Here is a 24202-nt window from a genome sequence, read left to right as displayed (position 1 = left end):
GAGAAACGGTTTAACACGAACAGAATAAGATGGAGAACGCTTACCTGCCCTCCCATAGAAACACTGCTGTCCGTTAAAGCAGCAGTTGATAGCTTCACACGCAGCACCACTGATCCCAGGTAGACCGCATTGGATCTGCTCAGAATCAGCTACAGCACATTTATCAAGTTGAACTGGCTTCTGAAGCGGAAACTGCGGCTTAGGTTGTTGTGGAACTGGCTTCTGAAGAGGGAACTGCGGCTTAGGTTGTTGTGGAACTGGCTTCTGAAGCGGAAACTGCGGCTTAGGTTGTTGTGGAACTGGCTTCTGAAGCGGAAACTGCGGCTTAGGTTGTTGTGGAACTGGCTTCTGAAACGGAAACTGCGGCTTAGGTTGTTGTGGAACTGGCTTCTGAAACGGAAACTGCGGCTTAGGTTGTTGTGGAACTGGCTTCTGAAACGGAAACTGCGGCTTAGGTTGTTGTGGAACTGGCTTCTGAAACAGAAACTGCTGGTTAGTTAGCTGTTGAACTGGTTTCTGAGGTGGAAACTGCTGGTTAGTTAGCTGTTGAACTGGCTTCTGGAGCTGAAACTGCTGGTCAGTTTGCTGGATCATCAGAGCTTGAGCATTCTGAAGCGATTGACTCCACTGTGGGACAGCATGACAGAAAGCACAGACCACCAAAATCTGAGCCAAACACCAACTTCCAGCCATTGTTCAACAGCTAAACACAAAGTGAAGCTATTGCCCTTTGGTCTTTTTGTATTCTACAGGTTCCAGCTAATTAACGATAGTCCCTCCCTCTTCATTGACAACTGGGTGATTCTCATTGGATCTCGAGATTCAATTCTTATTGAGAGAAAACGCGTATAAAAGCAACACAGAGGCTGTGTCCACATCTTCACTGACAACTCTCTCAAGACTCGTTCACGCGGACGCTAAACATTCTTTCCAAATCTTTATCTTCGTCTGATACAGGCTCAAACATATCAGGTTGGATGCCTAATCTCGCCATCGTTCACGCTGGACAGAAGAGATCTGCGCTGTGAAACAGCCAATCAGAGCAGAGCTCAACATTATTGTTCATGACCCTTCCAAATAATTCTAGGGACAAATCCCAGGGTTGTAAACGGACATGTAAAACCGTTCCAGAGAATTTTTGCCCATACCCAAGCCACGTACCTTTTTATGTAGATCTAATTTAAAATATTGTATCAATGCATTCTATGGCACCTTTAGTTGGGATTATGAGATCATATTTTGGCCGGAAGCAATCATTTGAATTTCTCAACGATGGATTTGTTTCTTATAAACAGACAACCTTTCCCTTCACAAGACCGTAATTGATGTGAATTACTTGTGGATTATTTTGATATTTATAATAGCTCTTTGGACTTTCGTTTTGATGCCACCCATTCACTGGGGAGCAAGTGATGTAATTCTACATTTTTCCAAATCTTTTCCAATGATAAACTAAAAACTCTTTAAAAAAGAGAGAGAGAGATTTTTATGAATATTCTCTATTATTTGAGTCATATCAGGCGCTTTTTTAATGACATTCTTTGTCTATCATAAACACACTTTCAAACTTTAATTGTAAAATTGTGAATAAGTGTAGATGAAAATCTCAGATCCTTATCAAGCCTTCCATTGGCTAGTGACATTCCAGAACGTTCTCATTTGTTAATTACAGGCCCAGAGACCTTTGGAGGTCCAAAGGTAATCAATCAAGCTGAAAGGGGAGGAGCCGCTTAAATTCAAAGCTGTACTTAATGGCAAAGACGAGCACTGGTGGGTATTGTGTTAACGTTTGTCAGGATGGGTCTTTTGCAATGTCTGTTAGTGCTGGTTGTGCTTGTGGTGTTTGATCTGAAGAATGCTATTGGAAGTTTGAGTTCCAGTCAAAGTCCAAAAAGCAAGAAGCATCAATCATATCCAGCTTCCAGAGTGCCTGTTTCTTCTCAAGTGCTCGGGAACACTTTGCAGAAGGCCTCTCTGTTTCAGAGTCTCGACTACAGAGGATTTGCACAAGAGCCTCTTGGTCTTCAGGAGAAGCAGGTGTTGCAGGGTCCAGTGAAGCCTTTGGACTGGAGGTTTCCCATTGTTCCAGAAGTGCTGAGTGAGATGGCGGTGGATTTCCATTTGAGGCAACCTGTGACCCCCAGTAGTGTAGCTATTCAATGCGGTGAGAACCGGATTCATGTGGAGGTACAGCAGGACTTGTTTAGCAATGGTGAACTGATCCAGCCATCTGGTCTGACTCTGGGAGGATGTCCTGTTGTCGGTTTGGTCCCAGGCTCTAAGGTGCTCTTCTTTGAGAATGAACTGCAGGACTGCAACAGTGTCTTGATGGTAAGAGCTGTTAAGTGTTACTAGATTTATTGAACCCTACTAAAAATGGGGCCCTTGTTTTGGTATCGACGTTCTAGATTCAGGGAACCATCCATGGGACGGTTCTCTTATAGTGGGAAAGACTCTTAATAACTGCTTACTCGGGTAACCAAGTGTTATGGCATGACTTGCTAAGATGCCTTTTGGAATGGGTTCTCTTTTTCGGAGAACCCTCTTGGTAACAATGTCAGTCTCCTATAGATGACCAAGGATGAGCTTGTCTACACCTTTGCCCTTACCTACACTCCTGAGGCGTTTGCTGGCACTCCGATTACCCGTGCAGGTGGTGCAGTTATTGGAGTTCAATGCCACTATCAAAGGTAAGCGACCTTTTGTGACTTGTGGCATTGCTTGCAGTGGTGGAACTGGAAGCCCATTTAATTGGTCACTTCTTGAACTGCAGGTTTCAAAATGTCAGCAGTAGTGCCTTGAAGCCAACTTGGGTCCCTTATGCCTCAACGGAGGCTGGTGAAGAAGTCTTGGTGTTCTCCCTGAAGCTCATGACTGGTTTGTGCAGTTTCTCTAGACCTTCTGCCTTCTGAACGAGGCTGTGCCTAAGCAGTTCTTCCCTCTTGCAGATGACTGGTCCTATGAGAGGCCTTCAAACTCTTACTTCCTGGGTGACGTTATTAATGTTGAGGCATCTGTGAAGGTATACAACCACGTCCCTCTGCGTGTGTTTGTGGACAGCTGTGTGGCCACCCAAGTACCTGATGTGAACGCCCTTCCGAGATATTTGTTCATTGAGAATCATGGGTGTGTTCATGTCACCAGATGCTGCAGAGTTGACTTGTTCTCGAGTTTGCTCCTTGTAACCGCTTTGTCCCTGACAACTACTTTTTACTCCTTAGATGTCTTGTGGATGCCAAGGTCACCGCTTCCAGCTCGCGCTTCATGCCTCGATCCCAGGAAGACAAAATCCGGTTCCAGCTGGAGGCCTTCATGTTCCAGGGGGGATCCAGTCCTTCTGTATGTATTATGAGTGTTGGAGAATGACCTCTCCCATTTGCTTTGGTTTGTGTCCCCTTACCCGTGGTGTCTCTTGCAGATCTACATGACGTGTGTTCTGAAGGCCACTCTTGCTTCTGCACCTAGTGACGCGCTCCACAAATCCTGTTCCTTTGCCAATGGGTATGTTCATGCCACTTACGAATACATTAAAGGTGCCATGTCTGATTTTTCGTATTGCAGGTGGCTTGCTGCTGATGGGAACAACCAGGTTTGTGGTTGCTGTGACTCAACATGTGGTCCTGATGGTGGAACTGCTGCTTCTCCTTTTGGAGGTAGGAAGGTGCTTTTAAGCTTGGTTTTTGACCCTTCAAGCACTTAACTTTGGTGTCTGCTTTTTCTAGGCCTTCGGTGGGAAGGGAAGGCCTCGCTCGGTCCTGTAGTGGTTCAAGAGCACAAGAAGACTTTAGCTGGTCTTCAATAAATGTGGGGGAGCAAACTTATTCTCGTTTCTGTTTTTCTTGTCTAGTTTAACCAATTGATTTTGTGCGAGGAAGTGGGTAGTCCTACTGTACCTATTCTCTTGCCAGAAGGAAAGGCTCCCTTTTCTCGTTAGGGAAGTTAATAAACCTTTTTAAAGGGACCTGCTGTGAGCTCCCTTTTTTAGGAGTACTGTAAAGGTGGAATACATTGCCCATGATGCTGTAAAGGGAATTCTGTTAATTGGCACTTGTGCCAAAAGAGTTCTGCGTGAACGTCCACTTCCTTGAAGCACTGCAGATTTTTGCGTGCATCTTATGCAGTGAACTTGATTTTCTTCGTGTTGGTAACTTCAAATGAGCAGTTTAATTTCCCCCTTGCATCCCCCAAATAGGTTTGATCAGTTAAATTTGTTTCCTAATGCTCTTTGTTGACATCTCTCATGCTTTTTAAATCCATGTACAAGAGAAGCGCACTCCCAGTATCAACACTGGCACCACGTTTTCCACCTTCAGATGGGTTATTTATAGGCTTTACATTTTAGGAAAACGGCAGGCATCGCTTAAGTTTAGTATTTGGTGTGCCGAACCTGTACTGACGTAAGGGGTTTTTTGTGCAGTAGCAGGTCAGTTAGAATTCTGAAAAATCATTGACGAATTGACTCCCAGTGAATGACCTTTTTTGGTTTGTCACTTGTGCAACATCTTGGGCGGTTTCAATACTAAAGGGATACTCCACCCCAAAATGAAGATCGTCATCACTTGCCCCCAAGTCGTTCCGAACCCATAAGAGCTTCGTTCATCTTCGGAACCCCACTTATTTTGGATGAAAACCAGGAGGCTTGTGATTTGGCCCACAGGCTGCCAAGTAAAATGCACTGTCAAGGTCCAGAAAAGCATCCTCGGAGTAGTCAGACTGTGTACGTTCTTCTGTGTCAGCCGCGCCACAAGCATATGTTCTCCTCGCTTCCTAACGTTACGGTTCATCCACTGATGGCAGATGGGTAATTCCGATGGTGCTTTTCTGGACCTTGGCAGTATATGGGATGGTCACAGGCCTCCCGGTTTTCATCCAAAATATCTTTAACCCCTTTGCTGTCAAGGATAGTCACCGGCCCCAGATTGTTTTACTTTCACAGCACGTCAAACCTCTCTGCTGACAGAGACCGGATTCGCCCGTGTCTTGTCCATCATAACTGTGCATCATATCCCGCCCCATCCTACCCATGATGCATTTCCTGCACACATCTGTGTTGATATCTGACCACAACAACACAGAGAAACCTCTGTACCCATGAAACATACAAATAATTAACACACGATTACGTTAGTTAATGGTATGTGATTTTGGGCGTTTTTATAACATAAATGTACATCTGAAATGCTAACTTGTGCAGCGACGTAAAAGGCTATAAATAGAATATTTTTACAGCAGTAAAATTCCACATGTGATCGCAAAAGGAGGTTATTACAAACAATCGGTTAATTTTCATGAATAGTCTTATGTAGCTTGATGCTAACGTTAGCTCTAATGCAGCTACATAGCAGGTGCAGTTCTTCTTCATAATGCATTTTGTAATCATTTTGTCAAAGGTTGTAAGAAAATGTTTTGTTGTAATTTTATAGTAAGGCTTTTGATAATAGTGGGGTAAATGTATACTGGAATAATGATAAATGAAGAATCAGGATTTTGTGTCATACCTGGCCCATGTGTGAAAGGCTCGTTTTGTAACAACAATAGAATCATGAATGGGGCAGTTTTGCCGGTCCAAACAAGAGATAATTGCATTCCAGGAGTCATAAATCAATTTTACTAGCCTTCTCTAAAAACACACATGACACGGTCTTAGAAAAGGTTTCATAAAATTCACACTTTGTGAGATTATATTCTGAAATGTCAAAATGAAGTATTAGTAGACTTGTGGCTTTAGCTTCATTATGTATCTAAAATCATATCCTACATCACTTTTAAATAGGTTTTTAATATTTTTACTGACATGTTTGAGCTTACATACATCTCTATTATAACCGTCTAAGTAATTCTGATTCCTGAACAGTAAACTTTGAGGTGTCAGCTGTGTGAACCGATGTTGATTATGTATCTAGTAAGAAAGACTCCTTAGCAGCAACCTTTTAATTTTGGGCATGTCATTCGTGTCTCCATGCTGAAAATGGGGGGGTGACAAGTAAGGGGTTCAATTGTGTTCCAAAGACGAATGAAGTTTCTACAGGTTTGGAACGACACGGGGGTAAGTGATTAGTGACACCATTTTCATTTTGGGGAGGAGGATCCCTTTAATAGCATTACTTTGAGTTGAGGACAATTGACACGGTTTCGTGTTTGCTTCAAGACAGTCGAGAATTGATTTCCATTTAAAACTTGAGCTGGATTTAAAACAAAAGCCGCAAGTAATCCACATAACTTTATATTGTGAATATCGGGAGCCAAACTACCGTTTGGAAGACAAATTAAAATAGGGGAACCTTGTGCTGCCCCAGGTTAACAACTGGAGGATGGAGAAAGGAATGCCTTGGTTTAATGGTGCGAGGAAAAAACAACTGGGAAGAGGCACGTAATCCCGGATTCTGTCGAACCAAAACAATAGACAAAGAGATACCTCGGGGTTCTGCAGGGTTTATTAAAAACACTAGATTTACATGACCAGAGTAACTTCTCCACTAGAAACCACAGTCTGCTCCCCAGAGACAGCCTTGATACGGGTGTCTCTTCCTGAAAGAGAAGTGTTAGAAGTGAGAACGCACTTCTAAAATGCTCAGTTCCTCTTGTCGAGAGAAAGCAAGAACTCACGTTTCCTGGTGCAGCTTTGCTCACAAGAGCCAGATGATGGATGGCACACCTCTGTACTGCAGTGGATGAAGACCTGACAGGGAAGAAAGAGGCTCAAGTCATAGAATCCACAAGTAGTAAATACACAAATGTTCAAGTAAAGGGGGGCATACGGTTTCCTGCAGAGCAGCCAGTGAGGCTGGATCTACAAATGTGAACATCTTCACAACAAAGCGCTTGTAGTGGGTTGGGAACTGAAGACCAGACGATCCAGTCACTGGAACCAGTGTGGTCAGATAGCGGTCGTCCTGGTAAGGGCATCTGAAGACAAAGGAGAAGGTTAGAAAGGGTCTCCCAGCAGACTAAAAGGATGAAGATTGGCTGTACACTCACCCGTCGATCAGAAGGTCCCACTGGGGGAGACTGAGTGGACTGGGGGTTGAAGTAGTCCAACAACGTCCCAGCATCAGGACAATGTTGGGGTCAGTCCTCTCCATAATGTGCACCTCAACATACACAGGCTCTCGCAGGACTTTTGTGATGGGATAATCAGCGTCACTGTAGTAGGACGTGTAGGCCTCATCCCCTGAGGAACAACACTGGGGTTTAACCGGACTCCAGTTTGAAAGGCTTTAGGCAGACACAGGACAAGACCTTACCTTCAGCACAGCCTTTGGTGACACATTGGCCATTGGCCAGTCTGAGCTCCACCCTGAGAGGTCCAGGAGCGGCTACTGGTGGAGGTGGAGGAACGGAGTTGACCTCCACAACCAGAGCTTCCACAGAAGTTCCCGAATATCTACACTGGAAGAGAAACCTGGACGACACACAGCGAGCTTGTAGCATTTATCAGGGATTAGTGGTCACACCAAGTCATGGATCACCTACTCAAAATGACTGTCCCTTGTGATGGAACCATATGGTCCAATCCCCACTTCATACGATGAGGTCATTCGGTTTTCATACACCACATATCCACCGTCCTCCTGTCAATAGAAACGGTGTCAGCATCCAGTCCAAGCGATGCAGAATAAAACCAGTAGCAGCTGCTAACCATCACGCTCGTGCCACATGCGGTCACAGGGAACTGGTATATAGCAAAGGAAGGTGTAGACCCCACAGGAGCACAAGGTGGGTCGTTTCCACCCAGTAGTTGAACCGAATCCAGACTCAGTCGAGGCAAGGTAACGTCTCGAGACACCACTACCACAAACTGACCATCTCTAATACACTGGACAGTCACTAGAACAAGAGCAGGTTAAATTCAGAGAAACGGTTTAACACGAACAGAATAAGATGGAGAACGCTTACCTGCCCTCCCATAGAAACACTGCTGTCCGTTAAAGCAGCAGTTGATAGCTTCACACGCAGCACCACTGATCCCAGGTAGACCGCATTGGATCTGCTCAGAATCAGCTACAGCACATTTATCAAGTTGAACTGGCTTCTGAAGCGGAAACTGCGGCTTAGGTTGTTGTGGAACTGGCTTCTGAAGAGGGAACTGCTGCTTAGGTTGTTGTGGAACTGGCTTCTGAAGCGGAAACTGCGGCTTAGGTTGTTGTGGAACTGGCTTCTGAAGCGGAAACTGCGGCTTAGGTTGTTGTGGAACTGGCTTCTGAAACGGAAACTGCGGCTTAGGTTGTTGTGGAACTGGCTTCTGAAACGGAAACTGCGGCTTAGGTTGTTGTGGAACTGGCTTCTGAAACGGAAACTGCGGCTTAGGTTGTTGTGGAACTGGCTTCTGAAACAGAAACTGCTGGTTAGTTAGCTGTTGAACTGGTTTCTGAGGTGGAAACTGCTGGTTAGTTAGCTGTTGAACTGGCTTCTGGAGCTGAAACTGCTGGTCAGTTTGCTGGATCATCAGAGCTTGAGCATTCTGAAGCGATTGACTCCACTGTGGGACAGCATGACAGAAAGCACAGACCACCAAAATCTGAGCCAAACACCAACTTCCAGCCATTGTTCAACAGCTAAACACAAAGTGAAGCTATTGCCCTTTGGTCTTTTTGTATTCTACAGGTTCCAGCTAATTAACGATAGTCCCTCCCTCTTCATTGACAACTGGGTGATTCTCATTGGATCTCGAGATTCAATTCTTATTGAGAGAAAACGCGTATAAAAGCAACACAGAGGCTGTGTCCACATCTTCACTGACAACTCTCTCAAGACTCGTTCACGCGGACGCTAAACATTCTTTCCAAATCTTTATCTTCGTCTGATACAGGCTCAAACATATCAGGTTGGATGCCTAATCTCGCCATCGTTCACGCTGGACAGAAGAGATCTGCGCTGTGAAACAGCCAATCAGAGCAGAGCTCAACATTATTGTTCATGACCCTTCCAAATAATTCTAGGGACAAATCCCAGGGTTGTAAACGGACATGTAAAACCGTTCCAGAGAATTTTTGCCCATACCCAAGCCACGTACCTTTTTATGTAGATCTAATTTAAAATATTGTATCAATGCATTCTATGGCACCTTTAGTTGGGATTATGAGATCATATTTTGGCCGGAAGCAATCATTTGAATTTCTCAACGATGGATTTGTTTCTTATAAACAGACAACCTTTCCCTTCACAAGACCGTAATTGATGTGAATTACTTGTGGATTATTTTGATATTTATAATAGCTCTTTGGACTTTCGTTTTGATGCCACCCATTCACTGGGGAGCAAGTGATGTAATTCTACATTTTTCCAAATCTTTTCCAATAATAAACTAAAAACTCTTTAAAAAAGAGAGAGAGAGATTTTTATGAATATTCTCTATTATTTGAGTCATATCAGGCGCTTTTTTAATGACATTCTTTGTCTATCATAAACACACTTTCAAACTTTAATTGTAAAATTGTGAATAAGTGTAGATGAAAATCTCAGATCCTTATCAAGCCTTCCATTGGCTAGTGACATTCCAGAACGTTCTCATTTGTTAATTACAGGCCCAGAGACCTTTGGAGGTCCAAAGGTAATCAATCAAGCTGAAAGGGGAGGAGCCGCTTAAATTCAAAGCTGTACTTAATGGCAAAGACGAGCACTGGTGGGTATTGTGTTAACGTTTGTCAGGATGGGTCTTTTGCAATGTCTGTTAGTGCTGGTTGTGCTTGTGGTGTTTGATCTGAAGAATGCTATTGGAAGTTTGAGTTCCAGTCAAAGTCCAAAAAGCAAGAAGCATCAATCATATCCAGCTTCCAGAGTGCCTGTTTCTTCTCAAGTGCTCGGGAACACTTTGCAGAAGGCCTCTCTGTTTCAGAGTCTCGACTACAGAGGATTTGCACAAGAGCCTCTTGGTCTTCAGGAGAAGCAGGTGTTGCAGGGTCCAGTGAAGCCTTTGGACTGGAGGTTTCCCATTGTTCCAGAAGTGCCGAGTGAGATGGCGGTGGATTTCCATTTGAGGCAACCTGTGACCCCCAGTAGTGTAGCTATTCAATGCGGTGAGAACCGGATTCATGTGGAGGTACAGCAGGACTTGTTTAGCAATGGTGAACTGATCCAGCCATCTGGTCTGACTCTGGGAGGATGTCCTGTTGTCGGTTTGGTCCCAGGCTCTAAGGTGCTCTTCTTTGAGAATGAACTGCAGGACTGCAACAGTGTCTTGATGGTAAGAGCTAGTAGATTTATTGAACCCTACTAAAAATGGGGCCCTTGTTTTGGTATCGACGTTCTAGATTCAGGGAACCATCCATGGGACGGTTCTCTTATAGTGGGAAAGACTCTTAATAACTGCTTACTCGGGTAACCAAGTGTTATGGCATGACTTGCTAAGATGCCTTTTGGAATGGGTTCTCTTTTTCGGAGAACCCTCTTGGTAACAACGTCAGTCTCCTATAGATGACCAAGGATGAGCTTGTCTACACCTTTGCCCTTACCTACACTCCTGAGGCGTTTGCTGGCACTCCGATTACCCGTGCAGGTGGTGCAGTTATTGGAGTTCAATGCCACTATCAAAGGTAAGCGACCTTTTGTGACTTGTGGCATTGCTTGCAGTGGTGGAACTGGAAGCCCATTTAATTGGTCACTTCTTGAACTGCAGGTTTCAAAATGTCAGCAGTAGTGCCTTGAAGCCAACTTGGGTCCCTTATGCCTCAACGGAGGCTGGTGAAGAAGTCTTGGTGTTCTCCCTGAAGCTCATGACTGGTTTGTGCAGTTTCTCTAGACCTTCTGCCTTCTGAACGAGGCTGTGCCTAAGCAGTTCTTCCCTCTTGCAGATGACTGGTCCTATGAGAGGCCTTCAAACTCTTACTTCCTGGGTGACGTTATTAATGTTGAGGCATCTGTGAAGGTATACAACCACGTCCCTCTGCGTGTGTTTGTGGACAGCTGTGTGGCCACCCAAGTACCTGATGTGAACGCCCTTCCGAGATATTTGTTCATTGAGAATCATGGGTGTGTTCATGTCACCAGATGCTGCAGAGTTGACTTGTTCTCGAGTTTGCTCCTTGTAACCGCTTTGTCCCTGACAACTACTTTTTACTCCTTAGATGTCTTGTGGATGCCAAGGTCACCGCTTCCAGCTCGCGCTTCATGCCTCGATCCCAGGAAGACAAAATCCGGTTCCAGCTGGAGGCCTTCATGTTCCAGGGGGGATCCAGTCCTTCTGTATGTATTATGAGTGTTGGAGAATGACCTCTCCCATTTGCTTTGGTTTGTGTCCCCTTACCCGTGGTGTCTCTTGCAGATCTACATGACGTGTGTTCTGAAGGCCACTCTTGCTTCTGCACCTAGTGACGCGCTCCACAAATCCTGTTCCTTTGCCAATGGGTATGTTCATGCCACTTACGAATACATTAAAGGTGCCATGTCTGATTTTTCGTATTGCAGGTGGCTTGCTGCTGATGGGAACAACCAGGTTTGTGGTTGCTGTGACTCAACATGTGGTCCTGATGGTGGAACTGCTGCTTCTCCTTTTGGAGGTAGGAAGGTGCTTTTAAGCTTGGTTTTTGACCCTTCAAGCACTTAACTTTGGTGTCTGCTTTTTCTAGGCCTTCGGTGGGAAGGGAAGGCCTCGCTCGGTCCTGTAGTGGTTCAAGAGCACAAGAAGACTTTAGCTGGTCTTCAATAAATGTGGGGGAGCAAACTTATTCTCGTTTCTGTTTTTCTTGTCTAGTTTAACCAATTGATTTTGTGCGAGGAAGTGGGTAGTCCTACTGTACCTATTCTCTTGCCAGAAGGAAAGGCTCCCTTTTCTCGTTAGGGAAGTTAATAAACCTTTTAAAGGGACCTGCTGTGAGCTCCCTTTTTTAGGAGTACTGTAAAGGTGGAATACATTGCCCATGATGCTGTAAAGGGAATTCTGTTAATTGGCACTTGTGCCAAAAGAGTTCTGCGTGAACGTCCACTTCCTTGAAGCACTGCAGATTTTTGCGTGCATCTTATGCAGTGAACTTGATTTTCTTCGTGTTGGTAACTTCAAATGAGCAGTTTAATTTCCCCCTTGCATCCCCCAAATAGGTTTGATCAGTTAAATTTGTTTCCTAATGCTCTTTGTTGACATCTCTCATGCTTTTTAAATCCATGTACAATAGAAGCGCACTCCCAGTATCAACACTGGCACCACGTTTTCCACCTTCAGATGGGTTATTTATAGGCTTTACATTTTAGGAAAACGGCAGGCATCGCTTAAGTTTAGTATTTGGTGTGCCGAACCTGTACTGACGTAAGGGGTTTTTTGTGCAGTAGCAGGTCAGTTAGAATTCTGAAAAATCATTGACGAATTGACTCCCAGTGAATGACCTTTTTTGGTTTGTCACTTGTGCAACATCTTGGGCGGTTTCAATACTAAAGGGATACTCCACCCCAAAATGAAGATCGTCATCACTTGCCCCCAAGTCGTTCCGAACCCATAAGAGCTTCGTTCATCTTCGGAACCCCACTTATTTTGGATGAAAACCAGGAGGCTTGTGATTTGGCCCACAGGCTGCCAAGTAAAATGCACTGTCAAGGTCCAGAAAAGCATCCTCGGAGTAGTCAGACTGTGTACGTTCTTCTGTGTCAGCCGCGCCACAAGCATATGTTCTCCTCGCTTCCTAACGTTACGGTTCATCCACTGATGGCAGATGGGTAATTCCGATGGTGCTTTTCTGGACCTTGGCAGTATATGGGATGGTCACAGGCCTCCCGGTTTTCATCCAAAATATCTTTAACCCCTTTGCTGTCAAGGATAGTCACCGGCCCCAGATTGTTTTACTTTCACAGCACGTCAAACCTCTCTGCTGACAGAGACCGGATTCGCCCGTGTCTTGTCCATCATAACTGTGCATCATATCCCGCCCCATCCTACCCATGATGCATTTCCTGTACACATCTGTGTTGATATCTGACCACAACAACACAGAGAAACCTCTGTACCCATGAAACATCCAAATAATTAACACACGATTACGTTAGTTAATGGTATGTGATTTTGGGCGTTTTTATAACATAAATGTACATCTGAAATGCTAACTTGTGCAGCGACGTAAAAGGCTATAAATAGCATATTTTTACAGCAGTAAAATTCCACATGTGATCGCAAAAGGAGGTTATTACAAACAATCGGTTAATTTTCATGAATAGTCTTATGTAGCTTGATGCTAACGTTAGCTCTAATGCAGCTACATAGCAGGTGCAGTTCTTCTTCATAATGCATTTTGTAATCATTTTGTCAAAGGTTGTAAGAAAATGTTTTGTTGTAATTTTATAGTAAGGCTTTTGATAATAGTGGGGTAAATGTATACTGGAATAATGATAAATGAAGAATCAGGATTTTGTGTCATACCTGGCCCATGTGTGAAAGGCTCGTTTTGTAACAACAATAGAATCATGAATGGGGCAGTTTTGCCGGTCCAAACAAGAGATAATTGCATTCCAGGAGTCATAAATCAATTTTACTAGCCTTCTCTAAAAACACACATGACACGGTCTTAGAAAAGGTTTCATAAAATTCACACTTTGTGAGATTATATTCTGAAATGTCAAAATGAAGTATTAGTAGACTTGTGGCTTTAGCTTCATTATGTATCTAAAATCATATCCTACATCACTTTTAAATAGGTTTTTAATATTTTTACTGACATGTTTGAGCTTACATACATCTCTATTATAACCGTCTAAGTAATTCTGATTCCTGAACAGTAAACTTTGAGGTGTCAGCTGTGTGAACCGATGTTGATTATGTATCTAGTAAGAAAGACTCCTTAGCAGCAACCTTTTAATTTTGGGCATGTCATTCGTGTCTCCATGCTGAAAATGGGGGGGGTGACAAGTAAGGGGTTCAATTGTGTTCCAAAGACGAATGAAGTTTCTACAGGTTTGGAACGACACGGGGGTAAGTGATTAGTGACACCATTTTCATTTTGGGGAGGAGGATCCCTTTAATAGCATTACTTTGAGTTGAGGACAATTGAAACGGTTTCGTGTTTGCTTCAAGACAGTCGAGAATTGATTTCCATTTAAAACTTGAGCTGGATTTAAAACAAAAGCCGCAAGTAATCCACATAACTTTATATTGTGAATATCGGGAGCCAAACTACCGTTTGGAAGACAAATTAAAATAGGGGAACCTTGTGCTGCCCCAGGTTAACAACTGGAGGATGGAGAAAGGAATGCCTTGGTTTAATGGTGCGAGGAAAAAACAACTGGGAAGAGGCACGTAATCCCGGATTCTGTCGAACCAAAACAATAGACAAAGAGATACCTCGGGGTTCTGCAGGGTTTATTAAAAACACTAGATTTACATGACCAGAGTAACTTCTCCACTAGAAACCACAGTCTGCTCCCCAGAGACAGCCTTGATACGGGTGTCTCTTCCTGAAAGAGAGGTGTTAGAAGTGAGAACGCACTTCTAAAATGCTCAGTTCCTCTTGTCGAGAGAAAGCAAGAACTCACGTTTCCTGGTGCAGCTTTGCTCACAAGAGCCAGATGATGGATGGCACACCTCTGTACTGCAGTGGATGAAGACCTGACAGGGAAGAAAGAGGCTCAAGTCATAGAATCCACAAGTAGTAAATACACAAATGTTCAAGTAAAGGGGGGCATACGGTTTCCTGCAGAGCAGCCAGTGAGGCTGGATCTACAAATGTGAACATCTTCACAACAAAGCGCTTGTAGTGGGTTGGGAACTGAAGACCAGACGATCCAGTCACTGGAACCAGTGTGGTCAGATAGCGGTCGTCCTGGTAAGGGCATCTGAAGACAAAGGAGAAGGTTAGAAAGGGTCTCCCAGCAGACTAAAAGGATGAAGATTGGCTGTACACTCACCCGTCGATCAGAAGGTCCCACTGGGGGAGACTGAGTGGACTGGGGGTTGAAGTAGTCCAACAACGTCCCAGCATCAGGACAATGTTGGGGTCAGTCCTCTCCATAATGTGCACCTCAACATACACAGGCTCTCGCAGGACTTTTGTGATGGGATAATCAGCGTCACTGTAGTAGGACGTGTAGGCCTCATCCCCTGAGGAACAACACTGGGGTTTAACCGGACTCCAGTTTGAAAGGCTTTAGGCAGACACAGGACAAGACCTTACCTTCAGCACAGCCTTTGGTGACACATTGGCCATTGGCCAGTCTGAGCTCCACCCTGAGAGGTCCAGGAGCGGCTACTGGTGGAGGTGGAGGAACGGAGTTGACCTCCACAACCAGAGCTTCCACAGAAGTTCCCGAATATCTACACTGGAAGAGAAACCTGGACGACACACAGCGAGCTTGTAGCATTTATCAGGGATTAGTGGTCACACCAAGTCATGGATCACCTACTCAAAATGACTGTCCCTTGTGATGGAACCATATGGTCCAATCCCCACTTCATACGATGAGGTCATTCGGTTTTCATACACCACATATCCACCGTCCTCCTGTCAATAGAAACGGTGTCAGCATCCAGTCCAAGCGATGCAGAATAAAACCAGTAGCAGCTGCTAACCATCACGCTCGTGCCACATGCGGTCACAGGGAACTGGTATATAGCAAAGGAAGGTGTAGACCCCACAGGAGCACAAGGTGGGTCGTTTCCACCCAGTAGTTGAACCGAATCCAGACTCAGTCGAGGCAAGGTAACGTCTCGAGACACCACTACCACAAACTGACCATCTCTAATACACTGGACAGTCACTAGAACAAGAGCAGGTTAAATTCAGAGAAACGGTTTAACACGAACAGAATAAGATGGAGAACGCTTACCTGCCCTCCCATAGAAACACTGCTGTCCGTTAAAGCAGCAGTTGATAGCTTCACACGCAGCACCACTGATCCCAGGTAGACCGCATTGGATCTGCTCAGAATCAGCTACAGCACATTTATCAAGTTGAACTGGCTTCTGAAGCGGAAACTGCGGCTTAGGTTGTTGTGGAACTGGCTTCTGAAGAGGGAACTGCGGCTTAGGTTGTTGTGGAACTGGCTTCTGAAGCGGAAACTGCGGCTTAGGTTGTTGTGGAACTGGCTTCTGAAGCGGAAACTGCGGCTTAGGTTGTTGTGGAACTGGCTTCTGAAGCGGAAACTGCGGCTTAGGTTGTTGTGGAACTGGCTTCTGAAACGGAAACTGCGGCTTAGGTTGTTGTGGAACTGGCTTCTGAAACGGAAACTGCGGCTTAGGTTGTTGTGGAACTGGCTTCTGAAACAGAAACTGCTGGTTAGTTAGCTGTTGAACTGGTTTCTGAGGTGGAAACTGCTGGTTAGTTAGCTGTTGAACTGGCTTCTGGAGCTGAAACTGCTGGTCAGTTTGCTGGATCATCAGAGCTTGAGCATTCTGAAGCGATTGACTCCACTGTGGGACAGCATGACAGAAAGCACAGACCACCAAAATCTGAGCCAAACACCAACTTCCAGCCATTGTTCAACAGCTAAACACAAAGTGAAGCTATTGCCCTTTGGTCTTTTTGTATTCTACAGATTCCAGCTAATTAACGATAGTCCCTCCCTCTTCATTGACAACTGGGTGATTCTCATTGGATCTCGAGATTCAATTCTTATTGAGAGAAAACGCGTATAAAAGCAACACAGAGGCTGTGTCCACATCTTCACTGACAACTCTCTCAAGACTCGTTCACGCGGACGCTAAACATTCTTTCCAAATCTTTATCTTCGTCTGATACAGGCTCAAACATATCAGGTTGGATGCCTAATCTCGCCATCGTTCACGCTGGACAGAAGAGATCTGCGCTGTGAAACAGCCAATCAGAGCAGAGCTCAACATTATTGTTCATGACCCTTCCAAATAATTCTAGGGACAAATCCCAGGGTTGTAAACGGACATGTAAAACCGTTCCAGAGAATTTTTGCCCATACCCAAGCCACGTACCTTTTTATGTAGATCTAATTTAAAATATTGTATCAATGCATTCTATGGCACCTTTAGTTGGGATTATGAGATCATATTTTGGCCGGAAGCAATCATTTGAATTTCTCAACGATGGATTTGTTTCTTATAAACAGACAACCTTTCCCTTCACAAGACCGTAATTGATGTGAATTACTTGTGGATTATTTTGATATTTATAATAGCTCTTTGGACTTTCGTTTTGATGCCACCCATTCACTGGGGAGCAAGTGATGTAATTCTACATTTTTCCAAATCTTTTCCAATGATAAACTAAAAACTCTTTAAAAAAGAGAGAGAGAGATTTTTATGAATATTCTCTATTATTTGAGTCATATCAGGCGCTTTTTTAATGACATTCTTTGTCTATCATAAACACACTTTCAAACTTTAATTGTAAAATTGTGAATAAGTGTAGATGAAAATCTCAGATCCTTATCAAGCCTTCCATTGGCTAGTGACATTCCAGAACGTTCTCATTTGTTAATTACAGGCCCAGAGACCTTTGGAGGTCCAAAGGTAATCAATCAAGCTGAAAGGGGAGGAGCCGCTTAAATTCAAAGCTGTACTTAATGTCAAAGACGAGCACTGGTGGGTATTGTGTTAACGTTTGTCAGGATGGGTCTTTTGCAATGTCTGTTAGTGCCGGTTGTGCTTGTGGTGTTTGATCTGAAGAATGCTATTGGAAGTTTGAGTTCCAGTCAAAGTCCAAAAAGCAAGAAGCATCAATCATATCCAGCTTCCAGAGTGCCTGTTTCTTCTCAAGTGCTCGGGAACACTTTGCAGAAGGCCTCTCCGTTTCAGAGTCTCGACTACAGAGGATTTGCACAAGAGCCTCTTGGTCTTCAGGAGAAGCAGGTGTTGCAGGGTCCAGTGAAGCCTTTGGACTGGAGGTTTCCCATTGTTCCAGAAGTGCCGAGTGAGATGGCGGTGGATTTCCATTTGAGGCAACCTGTGACCCCCAGTAGTGTAGCTATTCAATGCGGTGAGAACCGGATTCATGTGGAGGTACAGCAGGACTTGTTTAGCAATGGTGAACTGATCCAGCCATCTGGTCTGACTCTGGGAGGATGTCCTGTTGTCGGTTTGGTCCCAGGCTCTAAGGTGCTCTTCTTTGAGAATGAACTGCAGGACTGCAACAGTGTCTTGATGGTAAGAGCTGTTAAGTGTTACTAGATTTATTGAACCCTACTAAAAATGGGGCCCTTGTTTTGGTATCGACGTTCTAGATTCAGGGAACCATCCATGGGACGGTTCTCTTATAGTGGGAAAGACTCTTAATAACTGCTTACTCGGGTAACCAAGTGTTATGGCATGACTTGCTAAGATGCCTTTTGGAATGGGTTCTCTTTTTCGGAGAACCCTCTTGGTAACAACGTCAGTCTCCTATAGATGACCAAGGATGAGCTTGTCTACACCTTTGCCCTTACCTACACTCCTGAGGCGTTTGCTGGCACTCCGATTACCCGTGCAGGTGGTGCAGTTATTGGAGTTCAATGCCACTATCAAAGGTAAGCGACCTTTTGTGACTTGTGGCATTGCTTGCAGTGGTGGAACTGGAAGCCCATTTAATTGGTCACTTCTTGAACTGCAGGTTTCAAAATGTCAGCAGTAGTGCCTTGAAGCCAACTTGGGTCCCTTATGCCTCAACGGAGGCTGGTGAAGAAGTCTTGGTGTTCTCCCTGAAGCTCATGACTGGTTTGTGCAGTTTCTCTAGACCTTCTGCCTTCTGAACGAGGCTGTGCCTAAGCAGTTCTTCCCTCTTGCAGATGACTGGTCCTATGAGAGGCCTTCAAACTCTTACTTCCTGGGTGACGTTATTAATGTTGAGGCATCTGTGAAGGTATACAACCACGTCCCTCTGCGTGTGTTTGTGGACAGCTGTGTGGCCACCCAAGTACCTGATGTGAACGCCCTTCCGAGATATTTGTTCATTGAGAATCATGGGTGTGTTCATGTCACCAAGATGCTGCAGAGTTGACTTGTTCTCGAGTTTGCTCCTTGTAACCGCTTTGTCCCTGACAACTACTTTTTACTCCTTAGATGTCTTGTGGATGCCAAGGTCACCGCTTCCAGCTCGCGCTTCATGCCTCGATCCCAGGAAGACAAAATCCGGTTCCAGCTGGAGGCCTTCATGTTCCAGGGGGGATCCAGTCCTTCTGTATGTATTATGAGTGTTGGAGAATGACCTCTCCCATTTGCTTTGGTTTGTGTCCCCTTACCCGTGGTGTCTCTTGCAGATCTACATGACGTGTGTTCTGAAGGCCACTCTTGCTTCTGCACCTAGTGACGCGCTCCACAAATCCTGTTCCTTTGCCAATGGGTATGTTCATGCCACTTACGAATACATTAAAGGTGCCATGTCTGATTTTTCGTATTGCAGGTGGCTTGCTGCTGATGGGAACAACCAGGTTTGTGGTTGCTGTGACTCAACATGTGGTCCTGATGGTGGAACTGCTGCTTCTCCTTTTGGAGGTAGGAAGGTGCTTTTAAGCTTGGTTTTTGACCCTTCAAGCACTTAACTTTGGTGTCTGCTTTTTCTAGGCCTTCGGTGGGAAGGGAAGGCCTCGCTCGGTCCTGTAGTGGTTCAAGAGCACAAGAAGACTTTAGCTGGTCTTCAATAAATGTGGGGGAGCAAACTTATTCTCGTTTCTGTTTTTCTTGTCTAGTTTAACCAATTGATTTTGTGCGAGGAAGTGGGTAGTCCTACTGTACCTATTCTCTTGCCAGAAGGAAAGGCTCCCTTTTCTCGTTAGGGAAGTTAATAAACCTTTTAAAGGGACCTGCTGTGAGCTCCCTTTTTTAGGAGTACTGTAAAGGTGGAATACATTGCCCATGATGCTGTAAAGGGAATTCTGTTAATTGGCACTTGTGCCAAAAGAGTTCTGCGTGAACGTCCACTTCCTTGAAGCACTGCAGATTTTTGCGTGCATCTTATGCAGTGAACTTGATTTTCTTCGTGTTGGTAACTTCAAATGAGCAGTTTAATTTCCCCCTTGCATCCCCCAAATAGGTTTGATCAGTTAAATTTGTTTCCTAATGCTCTTTGTTGACATCTCTCATGCTTTTTAAATCCATGTACAATAGAAGCGCACTCCCAGTATCAACACTGGCACCACGTTTTCCACCTTCAGATGGGTTATTTATAGGCTTTACATTTTAGGAAAACGGCAGGCATCGCTTAAGTTTAGTATTTGGTGTGCCGAACCTGTACTGACGTAAGGGGTTTTTTGTGCAGTAGCAGGTCAGTTAGAATTCTGAAAAATCATTGACGAATTGACTCCCAGTGAATGACCTTTTTTGGTTTGTCACTTGTGCAACATCTTGGGCGGTTTCAATACTAAAGGGATACTCCACCCCAAAATGAAGATCGTCATCACTTGCCCCCAAGTCGTTCCGAACCCATAAGAGCTTCGTTCATCTTCGGAACCCCACTTATTTTGGATGAAAACCAGGAGGCTTGTGATTTGGCCCACAGGCTGCCAAGTAAAATGCACTGTCAAGGTCCAGAAAAGCATCCTCGGAGTAGTCAGACTGTGTACGTTCTTCTGTGTCAGCCGCGCCACAAGCATATGTTCTCCTCGCTTCCTAACGTTACGGTTCATCCACTGATGGCAGATGGGTAATTCCGATGGTGCTTTTCTGGACCTTGGCAGTATATGGGATGGTCACAGGCCTCCCGGTTTTCATCCAAAATATCTTTAACCCCTTTGCTGTCAAGGATAGTCACCGGCCCCAGATTGTTTTACTTTCACAGCACGTCAAACCTCTCTGCTGACAGAGACCGGATTCGCCCGTGTCTTGTCCATCATAACTGTGCATCATATCCCGCCCCATCCTACCCATGATGCATTTCCTGTACACATCTGTGTTGATATCTGACCACAACAACACAGAGAAACCTCTGTACCCATGAAACATCCAAATAATTAACACACGATTACGTTAGTTAATGGTATGTGATTTTGGGCGTTTTTATAACATAAATGTACATCTGAAATGCTAACTTGTGCAGCGACGTAAAAGGCTATAAATAGCATATTTTTACAGCAGTAAAATTCCACATGTGATCGCAAAAGGAGGTTATTACAAACAATCGGTTAATTTTCATGAATAGTCTTATGTAGCTTGATGCTAACGTTAGCTCTAATGCAGCTACATAGCAGGTGCAGTTCTTCTTCATAATGCATTTTGTAATCATTTTGTCAAAGGTTGTAAGAAAATGTTTTGTTGTAATTTTATAGTAAGGCTTTTGATAATAGTGGGGTAAATGTATACTGGAATAATGATAAATGAAGAATCAGGATTTTGTGTCATACCTGGCCCATGTGTGAAAGGCTCGTTTTGTAACAACAATAGAATCATGAATGGGGCAGTTTTGCCGGTCCAAACAAGAGATAATTGCATTCCAGGAGTCATAAATCAATTTTACTAGCCTTCTCTAAAAACACACATGACACGGTCTTAGAAAAGGTTTCATAAAATTCACACTTTGTGAGATTATATTCTGAAATGTCAAAATGAAGTATTAGTAGACTTGTGGCTTTAGCTTCATTATGTATCTAAAATCATATCCTACATCACTTTTAAATAGGTTTTTAATATTTTTACTGACATGTTTGAGCTTACATACATCTCTATTATAACCGTCTAAGTAATTCTGATTCCTGAACAGTAAACTTTGAGGTGTCAGCTGTGTGAACCGATGTTGATTATGTATCTAGTAAGAAAGACTCCTTAGCAGCAACCTTTTAATTTTGGGCATGTCATTCGTGTCTCCATGCTGAAAATGGGGGGGGTGACAAGTAAGGGGTTCAATTGTGTTCCAAAGACGAATGAAGTTTCTACAGGTTTGGAACGACACGGGGGTAAGTGATTAGTGACACCATTTTCATTTTGGGGAGGAGGATCCCTTTAATAGCATTACTTTGAGTTGAGGACAATTGAAACGGTTTCGTGTTTGCTTCAAGACAGTCGAGAATTGATTTCCATTTAAAACTTGAGCTGGATTTAAAACAAAAGCCGCAAGTAATCCACATAACTTTATATTGTGAATATCGGGAGCCAAACTACCGTTTGGAAGACAAATTAAAATAGGGGAACCTTGTGCTGCCCCAGGTTAACAACTGGAGGATGGAGAAAGGAATGCCTTGGTTTAATGGTGCGAGGAAAAAACAACTGGGAAGAGGCACGTAATCCCGGATTCTGTCGAACCAAAACAATAGACAAAGAGATACCTCGGGGTTCTGCAGGGTTTATTAAAAACACTAGATTTACATGACCAGAGTAACTTCTCCACTAGAAACCACAGTCTGCTCCCCAGAGACAGCCTTGATACGGGTGTCTCTTCCTGAAAGAGAGGTGTTAGAAGTGAGAACGCACTTCTAAAATGCTCAGTTCCTCTTGTCGAGAGAAAGCAAGAACTCACGTTTCCTGGTGCAGCTTTGCTCACAAGAGCCAGATGATGGATGGCACACCTCTGTACTGCAGTGGATGAAGACCTGACAGGGAAGAAAGAGGCTCAAGTCATAGAATCCACAAGTAGTAAATACACAAATGTTCAAGTAAAGGGGGGCATACGGTTTCCTGCAGAGCAGCCAGTGAGGCTGGATCTACAAATGTGAACATCTTCACAACAAAGCGCTTGTAGTGGGTTGGGAACTGAAGACCAGACGATCCAGTCACTGGAACCAGTGTGGTCAGATAGCGGTCGTCCTGGTAAGGGCATCTGAAGACAAAGGAGAAGGTTAGAAAGGGTCTCCCAGCAGACTAAAAGGATGAAGATTGGCTGTACACTCACCCGTCGATCAGAAGGTCCCACTGGGGGAGACTGAGTGGACTGGGGGTTGAAGTAGTCCAACAACGTCCCAGCATCAGGACAATGTTGGGGTCAGTCCTCTCCATAATGTGCACCTCAACATACACAGGCTCTCGCAGGACTTTTGTGATGGGATAATCAGCGTCACTGTAGTAGGACGTGTAGGCCTCATCCCCTGAGGAACAACACTGGGGTTTAACCGGACTCCAGTTTGAAAGGCTTTAGGCAGACACAGGACAAGACCTTACCTTCAGCACAGCCTTTGGTGACACATTGGCCATTGGCCAGTCTGAGCTCCACCCTGAGAGGTCCAGGAGCGGCTACTGGTGGAGGTGGAGGAACGGAGTTGACCTCCACAACCAGAGCTTCCACAGAAGTTCCCGAATATCTACACTGGAAGAGAAACCTGGACGACACACAGCGAGCTTGTAGCATTTATCAGGGATTAGTGGTCACACCAAGTCATGGATCACCTACTCAAAATGACTGTCCCTTGTGATGGAACCATATGGTCCAATCCCCACTTCATACGATGAGGTCATTCGGTTTTCATACACCACATATCCACCGTCCTCCTGTCAATAGAAACAGTGTCAGCATCCAGTCCAAGCGATGCAGAATAAAACCAGTAGCAGCTGCTAACCATCACGCTCGTGCCACATGCGGTCACAGGGAACTGGTATATAGCAAAGGAAGGTGTAGACCCCACAGGAGCACAAGGTGGGTCGTTTCCACCCAGTAGTTGAACCGAATCCAGACTCAGTCGAGGCAAGGTAACGTCTCGAGACACCACTACCACAAACTGACCATCTCTAATACACTGGACAGTCACTAGAACAAGAGCAGGTTAAATTCAGAGAAACGGTTTAACACGAACAGAATAAGATGGAGAACGCTTACCTGCCCTCCCATAGAAACACTGCTGTCCGTTAAAGCAGCAGTTGATAGCTTCACACGCAGCACCACTGATCCCAGGTAGACCGCATTGGATCTGCTCAGAATCAGCTACAGCACATTTATCAAGTTGAACTGGCTTCTGAAGCGGAAACTGCGGCTTAGGTTGTTGTGGAACTGGCTTCTGAAGAGGGAACTGCGGCTTAGGTTGTTGTGGAACTGGCTTCTGAAGCGGAAACTGCGGCTTAGGTTGTTGTGGAACTGGCTTCTGAAGCGGAAACTGCGGCTTAGGTTGTTGTGGAACTGGCTTCTGAAACGGAAACTGCGGCTTAGGTTGTTGTGGAACTGGCTTCTGAAACAGAAACTGCTGGTTAGTTAGCTGTTGAACTGGTTTCTGAGGTGGAAACTGCTGGTTAGTTAGCTGTTGAACTGGCTTCTGGAGCTGAAACTGCTGGTCAGTTTGCTGGATCATCAGAGCTTGAGCATTCTGAAGCGATTGACTCCACTGTGGGACAGCATGACAGAAAGCACAGACCACCAAAATCTGAGCCAAACACCAACTTCCAGCCATTGTTCAACAGCTAAACACAAAGTGAAGCTATTGCCCTTTGGTCTTT

General features: G+C 44.6%; 3 protein-coding genes and 1 long non-coding RNA gene across 55 annotated transcripts in view; 3 read left to right on the top strand and 1 right to left on the bottom strand.

Moving 5' to 3' along the window:
• Positions 1–24202, bottom strand: part of LOC127942507 (uncharacterized) — an 80579-nt gene that overhangs the window by 9289 nt on the left and 47088 nt on the right. For 20 of the 50 annotated variants that reach the window (XM_052538251.1, XM_052538231.1, XM_052538252.1 and 17 more), the window contains 4 exons: positions 23877–23918; positions 16066–16149; positions 8182–8307; positions 288–455 (listed from right to left, as the gene is read on the bottom strand). In XM_052538251.1, the coding sequence (XP_052394211.1) occupies positions 288–455; positions 8182–8307; positions 16066–16149; positions 23877–23918 (420 nt within the window). Of the gene's footprint in view, positions 1–44; positions 456–8097; positions 8308–15939; positions 16150–23834; positions 23919–24202 lie in introns of all 50 variants that reach the window. The other 30 variants (XM_052538234.1, XM_052538238.1, XM_052538240.1 and 27 more) reach the window with 17 other exon arrangements.
• Positions 181–24130, top strand: LOC127942527 (uncharacterized). 3 transcript variants are annotated; one of them, XR_008149336.1, is made up of 5 exons: positions 181–329; positions 8140–8181; positions 15940–15981; positions 16066–16149; positions 23877–24130. It is a non-coding gene; the product is annotated as an uncharacterized LOC127942527 (long non-coding RNA). The 3 variants fall into 3 exon arrangements; XR_008149334.1 differs by having other exon boundaries at positions 15940–16149; XR_008149335.1 differs by lacking the exons at positions 181–329; positions 8140–8181 and having other exon boundaries at positions 15875–16023.
• On the top strand, positions 1764–3821 carry LOC127942524 (zona pellucida sperm-binding protein 3-like). Its single transcript, XM_052538300.1, has 8 exons — positions 1764–2331; positions 2572–2690; positions 2774–2877; positions 2949–3126; positions 3222–3339; positions 3419–3501; positions 3562–3653; positions 3723–3821. The coding sequence occupies exons 1-8, from the start codon at positions 1798–1800 to the stop codon at positions 3800–3802; spliced, it is 1308 nt and encodes a 435-aa protein (XP_052394260.1). The 5' UTR covers positions 1764–1797; the 3' UTR covers positions 3803–3821.
• On the top strand, positions 9599–11663 carry LOC127942518 (zona pellucida sperm-binding protein 3-like). Its single transcript, XM_052538295.1, has 8 exons — positions 9599–10183; positions 10414–10532; positions 10616–10719; positions 10791–10968; positions 11064–11181; positions 11261–11343; positions 11404–11495; positions 11565–11663. Exons 1-8 carry the CDS (start codon positions 9650–9652, stop codon positions 11642–11644), a joined length of 1308 nt encoding a protein of 435 aa, XP_052394255.1. The 5' UTR covers positions 9599–9649; the 3' UTR covers positions 11645–11663.

This window comes from Carassius gibelio, chromosome A22 (genome assembly GCF_023724105.1).
Source record: "Carassius gibelio isolate Cgi1373 ecotype wild population from Czech Republic chromosome A22, carGib1.2-hapl.c, whole genome shotgun sequence".
Classification (NCBI taxonomy): Eukaryota; Metazoa; Chordata; class Actinopteri; order Cypriniformes; family Cyprinidae; genus Carassius; species Carassius gibelio.
The sequence above is the reverse complement of the archived record's forward strand: the minus strand, read 5'-3'. Positions and strand labels throughout refer to the sequence as shown.

Coding starts and splice junctions, on each gene's coding strand:
- LOC127942524 (XM_052538300.1), top strand. CDS start 1,798: ATGGGTCTTTTGCAATGTCTGTTAGTGCTGGTTGTGCTTGTGGTGTTT. Junction 3,127..3,221: donor TTGTTCATTGAGAATCATGG/GTGTGTTCATGT, acceptor TTTACTCCTTAG/ATGTCTTGTGGATGCCAAGG. Junction 3,502..3,561: donor TCCTGTTCCTTTGCCAATGG/GTATGTTCATGC, acceptor TTCGTATTGCAG/GTGGCTTGCTGCTGATGGGA.
- LOC127942518 (XM_052538295.1), top strand. CDS start 9,650: ATGGGTCTTTTGCAATGTCTGTTAGTGCTGGTTGTGCTTGTGGTGTTT. Junction 10,969..11,063: donor TTGTTCATTGAGAATCATGG/GTGTGTTCATGT, acceptor TTTACTCCTTAG/ATGTCTTGTGGATGCCAAGG. Junction 11,344..11,403: donor TCCTGTTCCTTTGCCAATGG/GTATGTTCATGC, acceptor TTCGTATTGCAG/GTGGCTTGCTGCTGATGGGA.